Source organism: Moschus berezovskii, chromosome 21, assembly GCF_049115385.1.
Source record: "Moschus berezovskii isolate FMDL1 chromosome 21, NW_MosBer_1.0, whole genome shotgun sequence".
In the NCBI taxonomy this organism is placed as follows: Eukaryota; Metazoa; Chordata; class Mammalia; order Artiodactyla; family Moschidae; genus Moschus; species Moschus berezovskii.
This window is the reverse complement of record NC_142480.1, coordinates 48,234,541-48,253,473: the sequence shown is the minus strand read 5'-3', so window position 1 is coordinate 48,253,473 and position 18,933 is coordinate 48,234,541. Positions and strand designations below refer to the sequence as shown.

General features: G+C 54.2%; 1 protein-coding gene across 3 annotated transcripts; it reads right to left on the bottom strand.

Moving 5' to 3' along the window:
* Window positions 1–6,892: 6,892 nt before the first annotated feature.
* FES (FES proto-oncogene, tyrosine kinase) lies at window positions 6,893–18,454 on the bottom strand. Of its 3 annotated transcripts, none has more exons than XM_055417860.2 (19): window positions 18,329–18,454; window positions 17,568–17,789; window positions 17,211–17,384; window positions 15,471–15,567; window positions 15,161–15,344; window positions 13,065–13,202; window positions 12,871–12,990; window positions 12,603–12,725; window positions 12,282–12,468; window positions 12,067–12,150; window positions 11,381–11,590; window positions 10,895–11,017; window positions 10,216–10,269; window positions 9,298–9,416; window positions 8,883–8,977; window positions 8,666–8,789; window positions 8,281–8,438; window positions 8,043–8,165; window positions 6,893–7,256 (listed from the first exon to the last, which is right to left on the bottom strand). In XM_055417860.2, the coding sequence occupies exons 2-19, from the start codon at window positions 17,778–17,780 to the stop codon at window positions 7,114–7,116; spliced, it is 2,469 nt and encodes an 822-aa protein (XP_055273835.2). In that variant the 5' UTR covers window positions 17,781–17,789; window positions 18,329–18,454; the 3' UTR covers window positions 6,893–7,113. The 3 variants fall into 3 exon arrangements, with proteins under 3 accessions (XP_055273835.2, XP_055273834.2, XP_055273836.2); XM_055417859.2 differs by having other exon boundaries at window positions 18,287–18,396; XM_055417861.2 differs by lacking the exon at window positions 13,065–13,202 and having other exon boundaries at window positions 18,287–18,396.
* Window positions 18,455–18,933: the final 479 nt, after the last annotated feature.

Genomic DNA, 18,933 nt, shown 5'->3' with positions numbered 1-18,933 from the left:
ACCTTAGACCCTCCCTGTTGATGAGTCAAGAGAGAGAGTTAGGACTTCCCTGGTGGTCCAGTGGTTAAGAGTCTGCCTGCCAGTGCAGGGGGCACTCACTGCACCCCTGGTCTGGGAAGAGTCCACATGCCACAGGGCAACTAAGCCTGTGCACACAGCTACTGAAGCCTGCACGTCCTGGAGCCCATGCTCTGCAGCAGGAGAAGCCACCATTTTCCTGCCTTGGGTAGGTATTGGGCTAGCCTGTCTAGGGCAGTTTGAACTGGTTCGTTTTTCTAATTAGGATATCATAGATAGAATAATACCAAGGTGCTTCTTATGGGATTCCAGGCTACCCCATGTCTTGGTCTATCCACTGGTGGCAAATCACAGGGGAATTCAGGTAGACCTGTGACAGCAATGAAAAGGTGTATTGTAACCCAAGCCAATAGAGACAAGCTGATTTTCATTCTTTGGGTATAATGGAATGTTTAAAAAGACATTAGCAAGGCTTGTCCCCTCAGAGCCCAATAATGAGAGTTTTCGGAGGTCCTGGTGGTCCAGGGGTTGAGAATCTGCCTTGCAATACATGGCTCGTGGGTTAGGGTTCCCAGATGCTGTGGAGCAACTAAGACCCCTCATGCTATAGCCAAATGAATAACTAAATATTCAAAAACAAAAACAGAAAAACAAGAGAGTTTGTCTTCATGGAAAGACTATCGCTTTCCTCTTTTGTGACCCCTTATATAATAGCCAAACCCACAGGGCAGGTTTCTCTCCCTACCCTGGCCTGTAGTGTGTTATCTTGACCTTTGCCGAGGTTTCCATTCTGGGAAAATGATTGCACGGTAGCCGAAGAGTTTCCCAGAGACATCCCCAAGAGCAAGAGAAGATTTGGTTTCTGCCTTGGGCTGCCAGGGTTGCTGCTGCTGCTAAGTCACTTCAGTCGTGTCCGACTCTGTGCGACCCCATAGATGGCAGCCCACCAGGCTCCCCCGTCCCTAGGATTCTCCAGGCAAGAACATTGGAGTGGGTTGCCATTTCCTTTTCCTGCCAGGGTTGAGCAAACATTCAATCTGAGTTTGGGGTGGCAATTTCATCATCTACATTTTACCACAGTTTTTTAAAATTAATGGATAGGAAAATCTGCCATACAAAAAGGGTTTCTCTAGAACAACCAATTAACGTATTTAGGAGTATACAACTTCACTCCCTGAAAGATTTGAGACAGCTTTCAAAAATATGTGTAGTACTAAAAGATTAGGGCTTTCCTGATGAACCAACAGGTAAAGAATCTGCCTGCAGTGCAGGAGACACAGGAGATTAAGGTTCAGTCCCTGAGTCAGGAAGATCCCCTGGAGGAGGGCATGGCAACCTACTCCAATATTCTTGCCTGAAAAACCCCATGGACAGAGGAGCCTGGTGGGCTACAGTCCAAAGCGTCGCAGAGAGTCGGACACGTCTGAGCAACTAAGAACACACATCATCTGGGTATGCATGTCTCCACGATGAATCCAGACCGAGGTCACAGCGGACTAAAAGGAAGTGACTACTTGGCCACGTTGGCACTCAGTGTGGGGCCAAAAAGGTCACATCCCCTTTTTGGAACAAAGACAGGGCTCCGTGGGCTGTCAGGTCAAGTGTGGGCTAGAACTCTGGCACAAGGGGGGACAGATGACAGGAGGCATGGTGTTAGGCCACTCTGCAGCTATGGCGCCAACTCTAAACCTTGGCCAAGCAGTTGTAGGGTCTTGGGCCCTACTCCACGAAGGGAGGGGGCCAGATGGAAAGCCTGCACTCAACTGAAACTAGAAAGATGGATGGAAAATGGTCTCCCACAATATAGGAATGCTCCTCTCTAGGCTGCCATGTCCTGTTGCTCCAGGAATAATGGTGGTATATTCTGTCAAGACTCCAGTCACCACGCACAAACATTGCCCATGAGACACGCAAGGTTATAAGGACAGCAAGGCAGTGCTGTTTCCCCACGTGCTGACCACTTCTGTTAGGACCCCTCAGACAACCACTGTTTTTATTTCTCTGTAACTTAGTTTTGCCTGTGCTTGAACTTCCTGAAATGGAATCGCAAGCACTCCACGCAGAGTTTCTTTACTCAGCCTGTCTTTGAGATTCATCAGTGTTTGGTGCATATACTTATGGTTTGTTCTTTTTTATTGCTATCTAGACATTTGGGTAGTTTGAGCATTCTTTGGCATTGCCTTTCTTTGGGATTGGAATGAAGACTGACCTCTTCCAGTCCTGTGGCCACTGCTGAGTTTTCCAAATCTGCTGGCATATTGAGTGCAGCACTTTCACAGCATCATCTTTCAAGACTTGAAATAGCTCAACTGGAATTCCATCACCTCCACTAGCTTTGTTTGTAGTGATGCTTTCTAAGGCCCACTTGACTTCACATTCCAAGATGTCTGGCTCTAGGTCAGTGATCACGTTATCATGACTATCTTGGTCATGGAGATCTTTTTTGTACAGTTCTTCTGTGTATTCCTGCCACCTCTTCTTAATATCTTCTGCTTCTGTTAGGTCCATACCATTTCTGTCCTTTATCGAGCCCATCTTTGCATGAAATGTTCCCTTGGAATCTCTAATTTTCTTGAAGAGGTCTCTTGTTTTTCCTATTCTGTTGTTTTCCTCTATTTCTTTGCATTGATCGCTGAGGAAGTCTTTCTTATCTCTCCTTGCTATTCTTTGGAACTCTGCATTCAGATGCTTATATCTTTCCTTTTCTCCTTTGCTTTTTGCTTCTCTTCTTTTCACAGCTATTTGTAAGGCCTCATCAGACAGCCATTTCGCTCTTTTGCATTTCTTTTCCATGGGGATGGTCTTGGTCCCTGTCTCCTGTACAATGTCACGAACCTCCGTCCAGAGTTCATCAGGCACTCTATCAATCAGATCTAGTTCCTTAAATCTATTTCTCACTTCCACTGTATAATCATAAGGGATTTGATTTAGGTCATATCTGAATGGTCTAGTGGTTTTCCTTACTTTCTTCAATTTAAGTCTGAATTTCACAATAAGGAGTTCATGATCTGAGCCACAGTCAGCTCCTGGTCTTGTTTTCGCTAACTGTATACAGCTTCTCCATCTTTGGTTGCAAAGAATATAATCAATCTGATTTCGGTGTTGACCATCTGGTGATGTCCATGTGTAGAGTCTTCTCTTGAGTTGTTGGAAGAGGGTGTTTGCTATGACCAGTGCATTAGACCACCTGACCTGCCTCTTGAGAAACCTGTATGCAGGTCAGGAAGCAACAGTCAGAACTGTACATGGAACAACAAACTGGTTCCAAATAGGAAAAGTTGTACATCAAGGTTGTATATTGTCACCTTGCTTATTTAACTTATATGCTGGGCTGGAAGAAGCACAAGCCAGAATCACGATTGCTGGGAGAAATATCAATAACCTCAGATATGCAGATGACACTACCCTTATGGCAGAAAGTGAAGAGGAACTCAAAAGCCTCTTGATGAAAGTGAAAGAGGAGAGTGAAAAGGTTGGCTTGAAGCTCAACATTCAGAAAACAAAGATCATGGCATCTGGTCCCATCACTTCATGGGAAATAGATGGAAAAACAGTGGAAACAGTGTCAGACTTTATTTTTTTGGGCTCCAAAATCACTGCGGATGCTGATTGCAGCCATGAAATTAAAAGACGCTTGCTCCTTGGAAGGAAAGTTATGACCAACCTTGATAGTATATTAAAAAGCAGAGACATTACTTTGCCAACCAAGGTCCGTCTAGTCAAGGCAACGGTTTTTCCCATGGTCATGTATGGATGTGAGAGTTGGACTGTGAAGAAAGCTGATCACCGAAGAATCAATGCTTTTGAACTGTGGTGTTGGAGAAGACTCTTGAGAGTCTCTTATACTGCAAGGAGATCCAAGCAGTCCATTCTAAAGGAGATCAATCCTGGGTGTTCATTGGAGGGACTGATGCTAAAGCTGAAACTGCAATACTTTGGCCACCTCATGCGACGAGTTGACTCACTGGAAAAGAGTCTGATGCTGGGAAAGGTTGGGGGGCGGGAGGAGAAGGGGACGACGGAGAATGAGATGGCTGGATGGCATCACCGACTCTGTGGACATGAGTTTGAGTGAACTCCGGGAGTTGGTGATGGACAGGGAGGCCTGGCGTGCTGTGATTCATGGGGTCGCGGAGAGTAAGACACGACTGAGCGACTGAACTGAACTGAACTGAACTGAGACATTTGGGTGATCTCGTTTACTCTGGTTCTAGCTCCTCTCTTTCCTTCTGGAACTTCAGTTACCTTGGAGTCCCACATGTTTCTTAGGCTCTGTTCTTCCTATTTCTTCTTCTTTATTTTTTAGTTTTTTCAGTCATGTTGGACTCTTTGCAACCCCATGGACTGTAGCACTCTAGGCTCCTCTGTCCATGGGATTTTCCAGGTACGAATACTGGTGGGGGTGGTTTAGTTGCTAAGTCGTGTCTGACTCTTGGCAACCCCATGGACTGTAACCTGCCAGGCTCCTCTGTCCAAGGGATTCTCCAGGCAAGAATACTGGAGTGGGTTGCCATTGTCTTCTCCAGGGAATCTTTCCGACCCAGGGATCAAACCCACGTCTCCTGCATTACAGGCAGGTTTCTTTACCGTCTGAGCCAGCAGGGAAGCCCTTTTTTAGTTTAGACGCTACAAATCTGACTTTAAGTTCACTGTCTTTTGGTTAGGGAACGAATCCTGGGACTTTATCCTTAAGTTCTATGAATTTTTAGAATTTGTAATTTCAGAGATGACATTCTTCAGTTCTACCTGCTCCTTTGATTCTTTTAAAATAGATTCCAACCCAGTTGAAATTCTCTGTATTTGCATCTATCTTGTCCACTTTTTTCTCTGTTTAACATATTAAACACAGTTATTTTGAAATCCTTACCTGCCAAATCCAATATCTGGATCATTTGTGGGTCTGCTTCTATTGTTTATTTTTTCTCTTGTATATTGGTCCCATTTTTCTTCCTTTTTGCATGTTTTATAATGTTTATCATATGTTGCATTTTGGGTATAAAAGAAGGGTAAAATATTATGTTATTTCTTTCCCCAACTTCTCCCCGAGGGTTCTCAAAGGAGCTAGTTACCTTGATGTGATCAAGCATTGAGCTGAGTTGGGGCAGAGTTATAGTTCCGATAAACCTCAGATCTGGGAAAGCCTGGCCAGTCTCTATCTCTCCAAATCCTTCAAATTCTGCTCTAAAGAGATTTTAAAGTTAGCTCTTTAGCCTCCCACAGTTTCAAAACCTGGCCAGTATCTTGAAGGAGACATCAGTTTGTTTCAGGGCCCCTCCCTCTAAACCTCTGCCTTTCCAGTCCAGCCCCTGCCTGGTTGCCCATACTGCTCCAGGACTCAGCGAATGTTCCATGGGGGAAACTGGCTTTGCATTTGAGGTTCCTCTAGGTGACAATCCATAGTACAGTCCCTGTAAGCACCATTTCTTCCCCTGTTCCCCAACAGTACCTCTTAATTCTGATCATCAGAGATGTCCCAAATCAGCAAATGTCTCAGGGAAAAGAATACCTGTGCATCACCCGTTCACCTTGGAGGGGCTTTCTCCTCCTTGAAATTTTAATTCACATGGTCTTTATTTCTTAACACTACTTGCCTTTGTCTTTAAAAACTATTATCTTTGTCTGACGTTTCCTCTTCGTTGTTGCCATGGGTATGGGGGCTGTGGGGACCTACCACATCCTACCCTGAAGCAATGAAGTTCTTCAGTTCCACTTTTCACCACTTCTAGTGGAGACACAGTTTGAATTTTCACTTAGTCACACTCTAACTTGATTTCCTCTTGTTTAAACAAGTATTAGGCCTTTCATCTTTCATCTCTTTGAAAGGAGATATTAATGACTTCTTGAACTTTCTTGAAAGACGGTCATTTTTACCTCAAAATTCTTACTGCTTTGTCCTTTGGAGCTAAAAGTCGTCCTAGTTTCTGTTTTTCAGTTTGTTTATACTTCTTCTTCTTCTCTTTTTTTTGGCTGTACCGCACAACACGCAGGATCTTAGTTCCTCAACCAGGGATTGAACCCATTTCAGTAGAAGCACAGAGTCTTAACTGTGGACTACCAGGAAAGTCCCTCTTTGTCTTTTTGACCTTCACCGTTGCTGCTAGAAAAGTTTCAGATAACCTTTTAGGTTTCAGGGGGACTTAAGGGAGGAAGTGAGGGCCCCTCATTGCTCGTTAAACTTGTCTTGAGAGATGTGAAGCATGTTCTTTGTCTCCGGCCACTCCATCCGCTCTGGGTGGAGCTCCAACTTTCCCTGACACTCTCCTCTTCCCTCCTGTATGTCATGTGGCAGTGGGACACAGACTCAGGGTCTGAAAACATTCATAAGCTAACGACTTCCCTTGTGGCTCAGCTGGTAAAGAACTGACCTGCAATGCGGGAGACCTGGGTTCAGTCTCTGGACTGGGAAGATCCCCTGGAGAAGGGAAAGGCTACCCACTCCAGTATTCTGGCCTGGAGAATTCTATGGACTATATAGTCCACGGGGTCCCAAAGAGTCGGACATGACTGAGCAACTTTCACTTTCACACCTCAGCTGCCAGCGTTTACTTCCCTCTGAGCTTCCAGACTTACATGTCTCACTTAGATCCCCACAGGCCCCTCAAATGCTTCTCCTAACTCGCCAACCTTCCCATGGCTCTGATCCTCTGCCTGGGCTCCTAATGCAGAAATAACACCTCCATCTGGTCTGAAGCCTGCACATCGTCCTGGTCTCTCTCCCTCCTCCCCAGGTCTCACATCCAACAGCTACCAACCACACTGCGTCAGTTCTGCCCTGGGAACGCTGCCGGTCCTCCTCCTTCCCCACGGCCACGATACAGGCCCTCTGGTCCTCCTAAGACCTGCCCTCCAGAGGACTGCACATGCTGAGAGCACCTGATGAGCACAAATGGGTTTATTATTTCTGCCTGGAAGAGGAAGCCCTGGAAGGAGCAGGGATGCAGGGCAGGCCGGGAGTTGCAACCCTGCCCGCAGCACAGAATCTGGAGGCTGGAGTCCAGGACGTTGAAGAGCTGTCCAGCGGGGTGAGCTGGAGCCCTGTTGAGGAGATATGATCTTGCTCACAGGGGCCGCTGGCTTGAGCAGTGGGGCCCAGCCTCACCGATGCCGCTTTCGGATGCTCTGTAACTCCTGGTAGATGATGCTGAAGGTGGGCCGCTGCCCTGGCTCGTAGGCCCAGCACTGCTCCATGAGTCTGAACACAGCGTCGGGGCACAGCTCAGGGCAGGGCAGGCGGCCCCCTGTGAGGACAAGCACAGCATACCAGGCATAAGGAGGGGTCTGAGGGCCCCTGGCAGCCCCTGGGGACACACCAGGAGCAATGGGAACTGCTTAAGCTGCAAAGTTCTCCTTTTTTTTTCCTTGCTGCATTTTTAAGGAGCCCCCTGTTCTTTGCCAGAAACACAGAGATTCTAATCTCAAGTCACCATGTGCTGTGTGACTCTTGTGAAATCTTAATTTCCTTCTGTAAAAGAGACCTTTTAATCCTGACCTCACATGTTGTGAAGAGTAAATGAGGGGCTTCCCTGGTGGCTCAGTGGTAAAGAATCCGCATGCCAATGCAGGAGACACGGGTTCACTCCCTGGTCCGGGAAGATCCCACGTGCTGCAGAGCAACTAAGCCTATATGCCGTAACTACTGAGCCTGTGCTCTAGAGCCTGGGAGCTGCAGCTACTGAAGCCTACATGCCTAGAGCCCGTGCTCCACAAGAGAAGCCACCACAATGAGAAGCCCAAGCACTGCAACTGCAGAGAAGCTCCTGCTCGCTGCAACTAGAGAAAAGCCCACACAGCCGTGAAGACCCAGAGCAGCCGAAAATAATAAAATAAATAAAAATTTTCAAAAAAGAGTAAATGAAATAAAGGTATAGCCTGGCACATGACAGGGGTTCCCTGGATGGTACCTCAAGGATTGTCCTTACTGTGCCCAGTGGGGAGGAGAGAAAGGAGACCTGGAAGAGTCCAGATGAAGTGCCAGGAAGAGGGCCTGGCTCTGGGACCACTGTCAGGCCACCGGGTTCCCTTACCCTTTTCCACGAACTCCCGGGTCTGCTGATTGCTGAGGTTGGGGTAGGGGGAGGCCCCCAGACTGAAGGTCTCCCAGAGCAAGATGCCAAAGCTCCACACATCGCTCTCGGAGGAGTAGCGGCCTGCGAGGAGGTGAGGCAGCGTGAGTGGGCCGCGCCCACCGGCCAGAGAGGGGCAGGTGGCGGCACCCGTGCCCGGCCTCGGGCCTTGCGGCCAGCGTGGATCAGGCCCAGGTACCGTAGTTAAGGGCCTCCGGTGCAGTCCACTTCACGGGGACTTGTTTGAGACCCCCCGAGGCCGCGTAGATCCCGTCGGCTTCCTCCCGGGACATCCCGAAGTCGCTGATCTTCAGGACATTCTTCTCTGTCACCAGGCAGTTCCGAGCAGCCAGGTCCCTGGGCAAAGCAGGACACGGGGCTCGTGTGGCCAACATCCGTGCGGTACCTGCCAGCTGCCTGGCCAGGGCACGCTCAACACAGCCTTGGGCCACAGCTGCCCCTGCGACGATGCCTGGTCCCTTTGAGGCACACCCCACCTCTGGAGCTGGTGCCTGCTGGTGAAGGGGCAGGGGTGGGGAAGGGGTGTTGGGATGGCCTGCCAAGCCCACCCTTCATCCCCTCACCGGTGAATGCAGCACTTGCTCTCCAGGTACTCCATGCCCGCGGCCGCGTCCCCTACCATCTGCAGCAGTGTCTTCACCCGCAGGCGGGCTCCCTCCGTCCGAAGGAAGGTCAGGAAGTCGCCCCCTGGGAGTGGGTGGTGTTGGTGGGAGGTTCCAGATGGGAGAGACCTAGCCCGGCTGAGCGCCCCACCCCCAGAGGTCAGCCCCCTCTGCTCACCCTGCACAAGCTCCATGACGATGTAGATGGGCTGTTTTTGGGTGCACACGCCAATGAGACGCACGATGTTGGGGTGGCTGTACTGCTTCAGGATCCTGAGGGGTTGAGGTGCTGCTTAGGCTCCTGCCTCAGGCAGGGATAGGAGGGGTCTTACACATTCGCCTCCCCAGCCCCAGGAGCCCTAGGGAAGACCAGGTGGCCTGAGGGAGAATAGGAGATGGGCAGCAGAGAAGAGCAGCTGACCAGGCCGTGTGACTTCGGGTGGGTCCCTGAGCCTGGACCCCGCCAAGCTACGGGGGGCCAGGAGGCTTAAACAACATGGCAGAAGTCAAGCCCTGCGGAGGTCAAATGTCCTGCCATGCGTTGGGAAAGCTGTCATACAGGGCCCTACAGTGATGGGTGTTTTATCACCCACCTCGCTTCCTGCAGAAACTTGGCCTTGAGGTCAGGGGGAAGCGTCTCGCGACAAGATTTCACCGCCACCAGGGTGTTGTCTGCTCGCAGGCGTCCGCTGAACACTTCGCCAAAGTTCCCCTGAAACAGTCTGGGGCTCCTACCTGTCTTCCCTGGACTGTGGGCCTCTCCTGCACCCGGGAGCACAGCCCATCCTGTCCATACCCGCCCTTGACTCAGCCCCCCCAACCCCCGCCCCGTGCTTAGTCCTGCTCATTCTGGCTGTCAGTTCAGGGGGCCAAGCAGACATGGGGAACAGGCGGAGGAAGTCACCTCTGATTGACTATAGTCACTGAGAAGTTACACGGAGGGTTCAAAAATCACTTTTGCTTGGGTTGGAAAAGCATTCTGACTTTTAGGACAGTGACTTCTTTCCGAAGAACATATCATATGTATTTATATTCATTTATATTTGTTTATCTATTTATTTTTGGCCATGCCATGCAGCAGGCAGGATCTTAGTTCCCCAATAGGAATCAAACTTGTGCCCCCTGCATTGGGAGCATGGAGTCTTCACTACTGGCCCGCCAGGCCACAAGCTGGTATTTTATAGGTCACATGAAGAGAGCATGTCTCGCCTCCTTGAGGTGGGGGGTGGCTGGGGGTGATGTGCCTGCGTGTGAGGGGAGTAGGGTACATAGCTGGCAGCAGAAGCCTCTCTGAGGAGTTGTCAGGGCAGGCACTTTTCCCTAGATTTCTGGAAGGACGGTGTATGGCAGTGGATGGACCGTGGACAGGGGTCCAAGCTAGGAATCAGACTGAGGCATGGAGGCCAAAAAGCTCTGGAGGTGGGGGTGCTGGTGTGCCTCGGACAGACGGAGGTGATGCTGAGGGACGGAAAGGCAGGCAGCCAGGAGCTGGCAGAGCACACTCAACTCACCCGCCCAATCTGCTCGCCCAGCACCAGGTCCTCATGGCTTAGTGCCCACTTGTCCTGAGGAAGGGAGGAGGTCGGAGGGGTCAGAAGTCAGTGGCGGGCGCATGTGCTGGGCCCTATGAAGGACTGAACACCTCCCACCAACGCTGTGTCTTTCATGTCTTGGCATCTTGGTTTGTTGGTCTGTAAAGTGGGGATTCGACCCAGGGTCACACCTAGATGACTGGGGGACCGGGCAGGGGCACTAGGTGTGTGAGCACCAGCCTGGTGTATGAGGCCCAGGAAATGGGAGTGATCCTGATGCTCCAGCCTAGCAGGAGGCTGGCTGGGCTCCCTGTATGTGTTAATATGTACCCCGTATGTGGGTGCTAAAGTCGCTCACAGTTGTGTCTGACTCTTTGCGACTCTATGGACGGTAGCCCCACCAGGCTCCTCTGTCCATGGGATTTTCCAGGCAAGAATACTGGGTGGGTTGCCATTTCCTTCACCAGGGAATCTTCCCATCCTGGGGACTGACCCCGCATTGCTCACGTCTCCCGAACTGGCAGGTAGGTTCTTCCCAGCTAGCACCACCTGGGAAGCCCACATATGTATATGTATTGCTGGGGACCTGAAAAGCCCTCGGTGTTAGAATCCTCTGTGGGCCTAAACCCACAGCCCCCAGCCCCTGCTCCAGGCTCACCTTGGGCACAGCCCTGTTCAGGACGATGCCGCTCTTCTTGGTGAGGGGCTGCTGGGAGCGCAGCAGGTGATCTACGAGCAGGGGAATGCTGGGAAAACCATCTCCTTCCAGTCGGTACAGGTTCTGCAGGGACGGGGGGACCGGGGGTCAACCGCCTCCATTGCTGGGGGCGGGGGGTCACTGAGCTGTGGGAGAGGAGAGGAAGGAAGAGCAGTGGGGAGAAAGGGCCTGCCTGGGGCGAGAGGCAGAGACCTGAGGGTGCACGACAAGCCTGTTCCCCCATATTATGGAGGGATTCAGGCTGAAGGCTTAACCTCTGTTGGTTTTTGCAGGGATTGGGTGGTCTCTGCGGCCCCTTTCAGCTCTGTCGGGGAGGCGTCTAAGACATAGCAGCTCCTTTCTACCGCCTCAAGCTCATTCCCTGCTGAAGGGAAGGGGAGGTTAGGGGAGGAGAGGGAAGGGAAGGGGAGGCTGGGGTCCACTCACGTCAGCGGACTGGATGATGAAGTGCCGGGGCTGGCCGTCCCACAGCACCGACAGCACGTACTCCTGCTTGCCCTGGCTCTCTCGGACGAGGAAGTCCCCGGAATGTGTCAGGAGCTCAGCCACCTCTGCCCGCGGGATGGCCCCGTGGTACCACACCTGCTCATGCAGGGGTTTCTGCACCTCTGGAACGAGCTGCAGCGGTGGGGGGAGCTGGAAAGGCATGGGGGAGGAGCAAGGAGGGGTCGCTAGGCCAGCCAGTTGGGTGGGGGGCAGGCGTCTCTGTCTGTTTGCCTCTCATGGGCCTCCTGTCCTCATAAACCACCAGAGTGCCACATAGAGCCGCCTGCAACCCTCGGAGCCAGCAATAAACTTGCCCAGGCTGGCTGATCTCAAACCAAGTTTTGCCTTGTCCACCAGTCCACAGCCCATAACCACTCCTGGAGCAGGGAGAGCCCTGGGGTGACCGTGCCACACAACACAGTGATGGAGAGGAAGGGGTAGGCAGAGGTGACAGGGTCTGGAGTCCCAGGGAAGAGAGGGGTGCTCCAGTAACAGTGGCCTGGGAGGAGCCTCCAGTAAGGAACTAAACCCCGGGACACAGTGGTAGGAGCGGCCTAGGGAGACCTCCTAGAGAGCTCTGGTCTGGCCCACCCCTTAGGGAAGGGCGGAGGTGTGGATCCACTTACCGAGAACTTGGGGCGGAAGATTCCTGAGATGTGGCTCTTGAGGATCTCCAGGGTGGGCGTCCTTCCCCCTTCTCGCTCCTGCTCCTGAGGCCAGGGACAGACGTCAGCGGGTGGCCAGGCTTGGGGAGGGAGGGGCAGGGTGACAATGAGGCACGTGGCCCCTGGGGGTGGGCGGGCAGGGCTGGCGGCGCGGGGGCAGCCAGTGGGTGGCTCACCGAGGACGAGGTGGAATGGCGGTCGTCCTGCAGGAGCAAGACGGGCGGGGGCTCGCCAGGGCCCAGCTGCTCCAGCTTGGCCTGCAGCAGCTCCTGCTGGGCCTGCAGCTTGGCCTGCCCACACAGCGCGACCTGCAGCCCCTGCAGCGCCTCCTGCAGTGCCTGCTTCTTGCCCAGCAGCTGCACCCTGCAGGCAGAGGCAGGCAGTGATGGAGGGAAGAGAGGGGGGCTCGGCCTGCAGCTGAAGGCTAGGGGTGAGCCAGGCAGGCCGGACGGAGGGCAGGGAGGACCAGGAGGTGGCTGTCAGCAGGCCCCACTCACCGCTCCCGGAGGTGGGTGGTCTGCTCCTCATTCCAGAGCTCTCGCTGCAGCTGAGTGACTGCCTCCTGCCGATTAAGCACCGTCTGGGTGGCCGCAGCCAGGTCGTCTGTCACCGAGGTCAGCCTGCGCCCGGAGGAAGGGCGGTGTCAGAGCCGCGCCCCTCGGCTGCCTCCTTGCCAAGCCAAGTAAGCCCAGTGGGTTGGCCGCAGCGCTGCATGGACAATGTCTGCCCCCGCTGCCCCCAGTCCCCAGCCGAGCCCCCACACACGTGTGCTGCACGCTCTCCACTGTCAGTTCGTTCAGCTGCAGCTCCCCGGACTCCAGCAGCTCAGTCTCCTCCAGCAGTGACTCATCAAAGGTGACACAGGGTGGGATATCAGGGGCGGACCTGCAGCAACAGTGCCCGTCAGTGCCCGACAGGCCAGCCGCTCAGGCGCCTGGCCCCCGCAAGGAGGGGCTTACCCGTACTGCTGCAGGAAGCCTTGGTACTCAGCCTCTGGCTGGATGCGGGCCACCGCTGCAGCCATCTCTCTGTGAATGGTCACCACCTCGTCTTGCACCAGGCTGCTAATCTCCAGGTACTCCTGCAGGGTCTCCTTCCTGCCCCCAGACCAGACCCTGGGTCAGGGAGACCCCAGGCTGGACAAGGCTAGAAGCTTGGGGCCCGTGGCACTGGATTTGGGCCCACTGTGGGATTAGACTCCCCCCTCACCCATCATTGACCAGTCAAATGACCACAGGCAAGTCACTTAGCATCTCCCGGAAGTCATAACAGGGCCCCAGTGAGAGCGTATGAGTGGAGTGTGTGGTGTGAGGAAGTGCTCGGGAAGTGTGAGCTACAAATGTGTCTGCTCTGGGCAGTCAGCCCCACAGTGGGGCTCTGATAACCCCCAAAGCCATCACTATGCTGACCCCATATTGATACCTCCAGTCCCAACACCTCCCAGAGCTCCAGCTGTCTCATCTAACCATCCACCTACTCAACACATCCCATTGGACATCTCTTAGACACGTAGACTCCACCAGTTGAAAAATGAACTCCTCTAGCTGGCCTCTGAATCTGCTTCTCCCATTGCCTTCTCCACGTGGCCTCTGCTTCCCAAGGGCTCCAGGCCAAGCTCCTGGAGCCATCCTTGACTGTTCTATCCACACCCCGCTTCCAGTCCATGAGGAAATTCCACCGGCTCCACTTTCAAAGTACTTCCGAGACCAGACCACTTCTTCCCTCCATTGCTACTGCCTGGGTCTAGTGACCATGGTCTGTGGTCCGGATCACTGCAGTGGCTCCTGTCTGGTCTAATCCTGTCTTGCCCCCTGAAGTCTGTTAACTCAGCAGCCAGACTGACCTTATTACGACGGCTCAGATCTGGCCACTCTTCTGGTCCACTCGGAGCCAAAGTCCTCACAAAGGCCTGCCAGGCCCTCTATTATCCTGCAGCCCCTTGTCTGAGCCTGTCCTTCCCGCACTCTGCACAGGCTACACTGGCTTCCTAGCTGTTCCTTGATTTCAGGCATTCTCCCACCTCGAGCCTGCGGTTCCCTCTTCTTAGTAGGACCCTTCTCCAAACATCTGCCTGGCTCACCCTTGCACTTTTGAGGCTTTCCCAGACCATTCCCCTTAAAACAGTAGGCTACTGGACTTCCCTGGTGGTCCAGTGCAGGTCTGCCAATGCAGGGGACACAGGTCGATCCCTGCTCTGGGATGATCCCACATGCCTCAGGGCGACTGCTCCTGTGTGCTACAACTACCAAAGCTCACACTCTAGAGCACGTGTTCCACAAGAGAAAAGCCCTCACAGCACAACTAGAGAGTAGCCCCTGATCGCTGCAACTAGAGAATGCCCTTTGCACAGCAATGAAAACCCAGTGCAGCCAAAAATAAATAAGCAAAAGTAAAAAATGATTACATATAAAGAAGTATCTTATTAAAAAAACCCCCAAAACAATAACCTCCTACCCTGCCCCCCTGCATCCCCATTTTCTTTTCTTATTTTTCTCCATAGCATCTATCACCTCTAACAGGCTTTCTACTTTACTTGCTGATATTCTTTTCTTTTCCACAAATGAATAATCCTAGAGGACAGAATTTTGGTTTCTCTTCTCTGCTGGATCACCCAGGAGAGCCTAGAATGGTGTTCAATATATATAATGAAAGTGAAAGTGTTAATCACTCAGAAGAGTTGAGTACGACTCTTCTGTGACCACATGGACAGAGGAGCCTGTCCATGGAATTCTCCAGGCATGAATACTGGAGTGGGTTGCCATTCCCTTCTCCAGGGGAATCTTTCTGACCCAGGGATCAAACCCAGGTTTCCCGCATTGCAGGCAGATTCTTTACCATCTGAGCCACGAGGGAAGAGCCCATACCCACAATAGAGCCCTGCAATAAGGGCCCCAGAACAATATAATTTGGATGTCAATTGACTGGCCCAGGGCTCATTTGCAAGTGACTACAGGACTGTCAATTTCACAGGGTGGGGTTTTCTGGACCCTGCCTCTGGGCGTCAGGGCTGTGGCAGGCTAGGTGGGAGCAGGGGTGGGCGGGGCTGTGGGCTCACAGGATGCAGGCCATCTCCTGGTGCAGGTCTTGCAGGGACTGAAGCAGGCTGGGCAGCATGAGCCTGTGGTGGTGCTGGTGATGCAACTGCGCTGCCCTCACGCCCAGCACATAGCGGTTGTGGTGAGCAAAGAGCTTCCACAGGCTGCGCACATACTTGTCCTTGGCCTTGTCACGGTCCTTGTCTGTCAGATCGGGAGAAGGTGAGGGTTACCCAGAGCAGAGGCCTAGGCAGCGCCCGCTGCCCCCACGATACCTGTAGATGGGCCTGGGCTGAATCCCCACCCTTGTCAGGGAGGGAAGCCTCGGACCTTTGCCGGCCTCCTGGTACTTGCGCCGGGCCTGCGCACTGTCCCGTGCCAGGGCTCGGTACTGGCTCTTCAGCTTCTCAATGTCCTGGCTGTGAGTCTGGAGAGAGAGGAGGGACCGGTGTGGTTCAGCAGGTCCCTGGAGGATTCCTGCCCAAGGTGCGGCCCTGGACGTGGCCTATGGTCCAGGTGGGCAAGTGCCCCAAGCCCATTCTTCAGGAAGGACCTGGAGACCCCTGGGACTTAGCCGTTGTTGCTGAGGTTAAGGTCAGAGGAGCTGGGCTAAGGACAGGGAGGCTCTGGGGGCGGCAGAGAGCTGGACTAGGCAGGCGACAACTGTCCCTCCTTGGCCTAGAGTGGTATCAGGTGGCAGGCGTGTGTGTGGGCTATGCAGAGCTCCACGCTTAGAAGGACCTGTGCTTGGCTGAACGCTGTTGATGCCATCTTGAAATTCTTAATAATTTGTTGACAAGGAACCCTGTGTTTTCCTTTTGTACGGGGTCCCCAATTATGTTCCTGGTGGCAGGAACAACAGATGGTCAAGATTGGATGAAGACCCAAGTTCCCTGCTGATGTGCTGGGATACTCAGAACAAACTCCACCCCTCTCCTCTGAACCCCAGCTTCCTCATCCGCCACAGAGCTAAGTGCACAGACTAGATCAGATTTTTCCTTCAGGGCCAGAGCAGAAACATTTTAGGCTTATAGGCCGTGCAGTCTCTGTTAAAATTGCTTGACTCTGCCATTTTAGCTCTTCAGTGTTGTTGTTTAGTCGATAAGTCATGTCTAACTCTTGTGACCCCCATGGACTGTAACCTACCAGGCTCCTTCTGTCCATGGGATTCTCCAGGCAAGAATATTGGAGGGGGTTGCCATTCCCTTCTCCAGGGGATCTTCCCGACCCAGAGATCGCATCCACATCTCCTGCATTGGCAGGTGGATTCTCTACCACTGAACCACCAGGAAAGCCCTAGCTCTTCAGTAGCCATAGTATGACTAACATATTGGCAAGTCTGTGCTCTGCTTATACTACCTAGAAAAAGAGGCTGACACCTGAATTAGGTGATCTCCTGGAGAGAGGAACGGCTTGTTGAAGACTGGCCACCAGGGGCCGCTGTGGGGCCGCTGTGGGGCCGCTGTAAGGCTGGGGTTTGTGCTGGGAGAAGGGGTGTGGTGCAGACGGCTGCCCAGCACATTGAAGAAGGCTAAAGCCTCCACGTAAATAGCTCCTACCAAACAGCCTCTAGACCGAGGAGCTGTGCAGGATTCAAATGCGGGCAGGCCCACTTCACAGCCCCAGTCCTTAACCTCCGAATCAGGGGACCACGCTGCTGCCTCGTGGAGTCTCTGGGCCCCTGGAAGGAGTGAGCCTTGGGCCAAGCGCCATCCCTCTCTCTGTCTCACTCAAGGGCCAGCTGGTGCAATGCAGGAGATGGACATCCCCCCCCCCCGCCTTGGTCCTGAGTTCCACCCAGGCAATGGCTGGATCACTCATCCTTGTGTTTCCCAGTGCTCCTCTGCCCTGGCACACAGTAGGATGACAGAAAAAAGAAGCGAGGGCTCCCCCCCGCCCCCCCGACAAAGGCCAGTCCTAGCTACGGCGGGAAGGAGGGAAGGAAGCTGGAGCCAGCTCTGGGGGCAGGCCTGTGGTCAGACACTTCCACTTCAGGGAATCCTGGGGTTCCTTGCAAAACCAGCCCTCTGAGGCTCCAAATGTAGGCAGGGAGGACAGAAGCTCACCCACCTTGGTGAACTCCTGCTGCAGCTGCTGCCACTGCTCGTTGTAGGTTTTGCGCAGTTGCTGGCGCTCCCGGATCAGCAGGCTCAGCTTGCTCAGGGGCCCTGAGTTCAGGTCCTCCGCGTGCTGCCTCAGCACCCGGCTCAGGCCCTCCGTCTGGCTGGTGAGCTCTGTCCAGGACTGCAGTGGGGAGGGGCAGGCAAGGCAGGGAGTGGGGAAACTAGCTTCCGAGGTGGGCCTGCCAAATCTCCAGCCCTCCCCAGCAGGGGACTCCGGGAAATGGAAGGGGCAGGCGGACCTACCCAGGCACCCACGGGAATTTGCTGGTGGAAGGCGGGAAGAGGGGGCAGTCTAGAATCCCACCTGACTGATGGGGCTGTGAGGGCCGATGCCCCGGCTCTGGCCCCCGCTGTCCTGCAGCGACATGTGGTGAAGCAGCCCGGCATATTCCCTGTCGCTCTTGACCCGCTGGGCCATCCACTTCCTCATGCCCTCCAGCAGCCGGAGCTCGGCCTCCTGCATCTGCTGCACAGCCCCGTGGCCCTGGGGGCTGCACAGCTCCGAAGGGAAGCCCATAGTGTCGTCCTGGAGACGGAGAGAGGAGAGGCCACCACTGGGCGCGAGTAGCTGGGGATGGACGGAGGGGTGGGACAGGGAGGCGAGGGGCTAAAGAGCCACAGATAGGCAGAAGGTGGACGCCTGTCCCCCTGTAATGCAGTGATGGATACGAAACACCGCCTGGCCTGGGAAAGCCGTCAGTGCTTCCCGGGTCCCAGGTGGAGACCTGATGCCAGCGGTCTCCTCCCCAGGCCTGGAACAGAAACCTCCCACAGTCTACCTCCCTGGATCTTTCCACCCAACTCCCGCTGCAGGTGCAAGATGTACTCTGGGCCCTCGACAGGGCCAAGGCTGCCCCTGCAGGAACCCCAGGTGGCCACCCCCCACCCCCACCCCCAGCCCTTACCCTCCCGCGGCCCTTGCTCCACCCTGTCCCATGTCCCTCTCTCTGATCGCCTTCCAGGCCCCTGCCCAACCACCTCCCGGGTTGGCCGCCGCCTCCAGGGCCTCGGTACAGGCATTACCGGTGCGGGCAGCTGCTCCTGGGCCACGGAGGACCGACTTACACTCAGGCCCCACACCACCCCGGCCAGTTCCTGATTCCGCGCTTCCTCCTCCTGTGGTTTCAGTTGGCCCAGGCCCTGGGGCGGGCCGGCCGAGGGGAAGGGGCGGGCGGGAGTCCCGACGCCTGCCCGCCCCCCCCTGCCCAGCACCGGCCGCTGCCTCAGCTGCCGGCCACACAGGCCCCGCGGAAACGGAAGGGAGGAGGGGGCAGGGAAAGAATGGCCCAGAAGAGAGCAGTTTGCGCGGGCACTCCCCAGGGCCCAGACAGCGCCCCGGGGAACAGCCGAGGGTGCTTGGGGAGCATTGACATAGGGCAGGGCTGTGGACTTTGCAGTGGGCCGGGAGGGCCCGAGGCAGGCAATTTGAGCAGCAGGCCAGGGACGCCCCAAAGAGGCAGGGGGAAGGCTAGTCCAGGCCTTTCCCACCCCACTGGATTCCCCAAGGAGGGCTCAGGCGCCAGCGTCTATTTGAATAAAATTTCCTAGTAAATATCCCGAGGAGAGGCCTACTTCTCAGGCATGGATCCTGGTGGAACTGGCCTGGCTCCTCTCCCCACCACAGGCAGGGATTTCCTGTCCCAAGGGAGACCTGGGGCAGGAGAGGGGCC

Excerpts from the sequence above, each read along its gene's own strand:
- FES (XM_055417860.2), bottom strand. The coding sequence starts at position 17,780 with ATGGGCTTCCCTTCGGAGCTGTGCAGCCCCCAGGGCCACGGGGCTGTG. Across the intron at positions 8,439-8,665 it reads AGCAAGTGCTGCATTCACCG|GGACCTGGCTGCTCGGAACT; the intron begins GTGAGGGGATGA and ends TGCTTTGCCCAG. Across the intron at positions 8,166-8,280 it reads ACCGGAGGCCCTTAACTACG|GCCGCTACTCCTCCGAGAGC; the intron begins GTACCTGGGCCT and ends ACCTCCTCGCAG.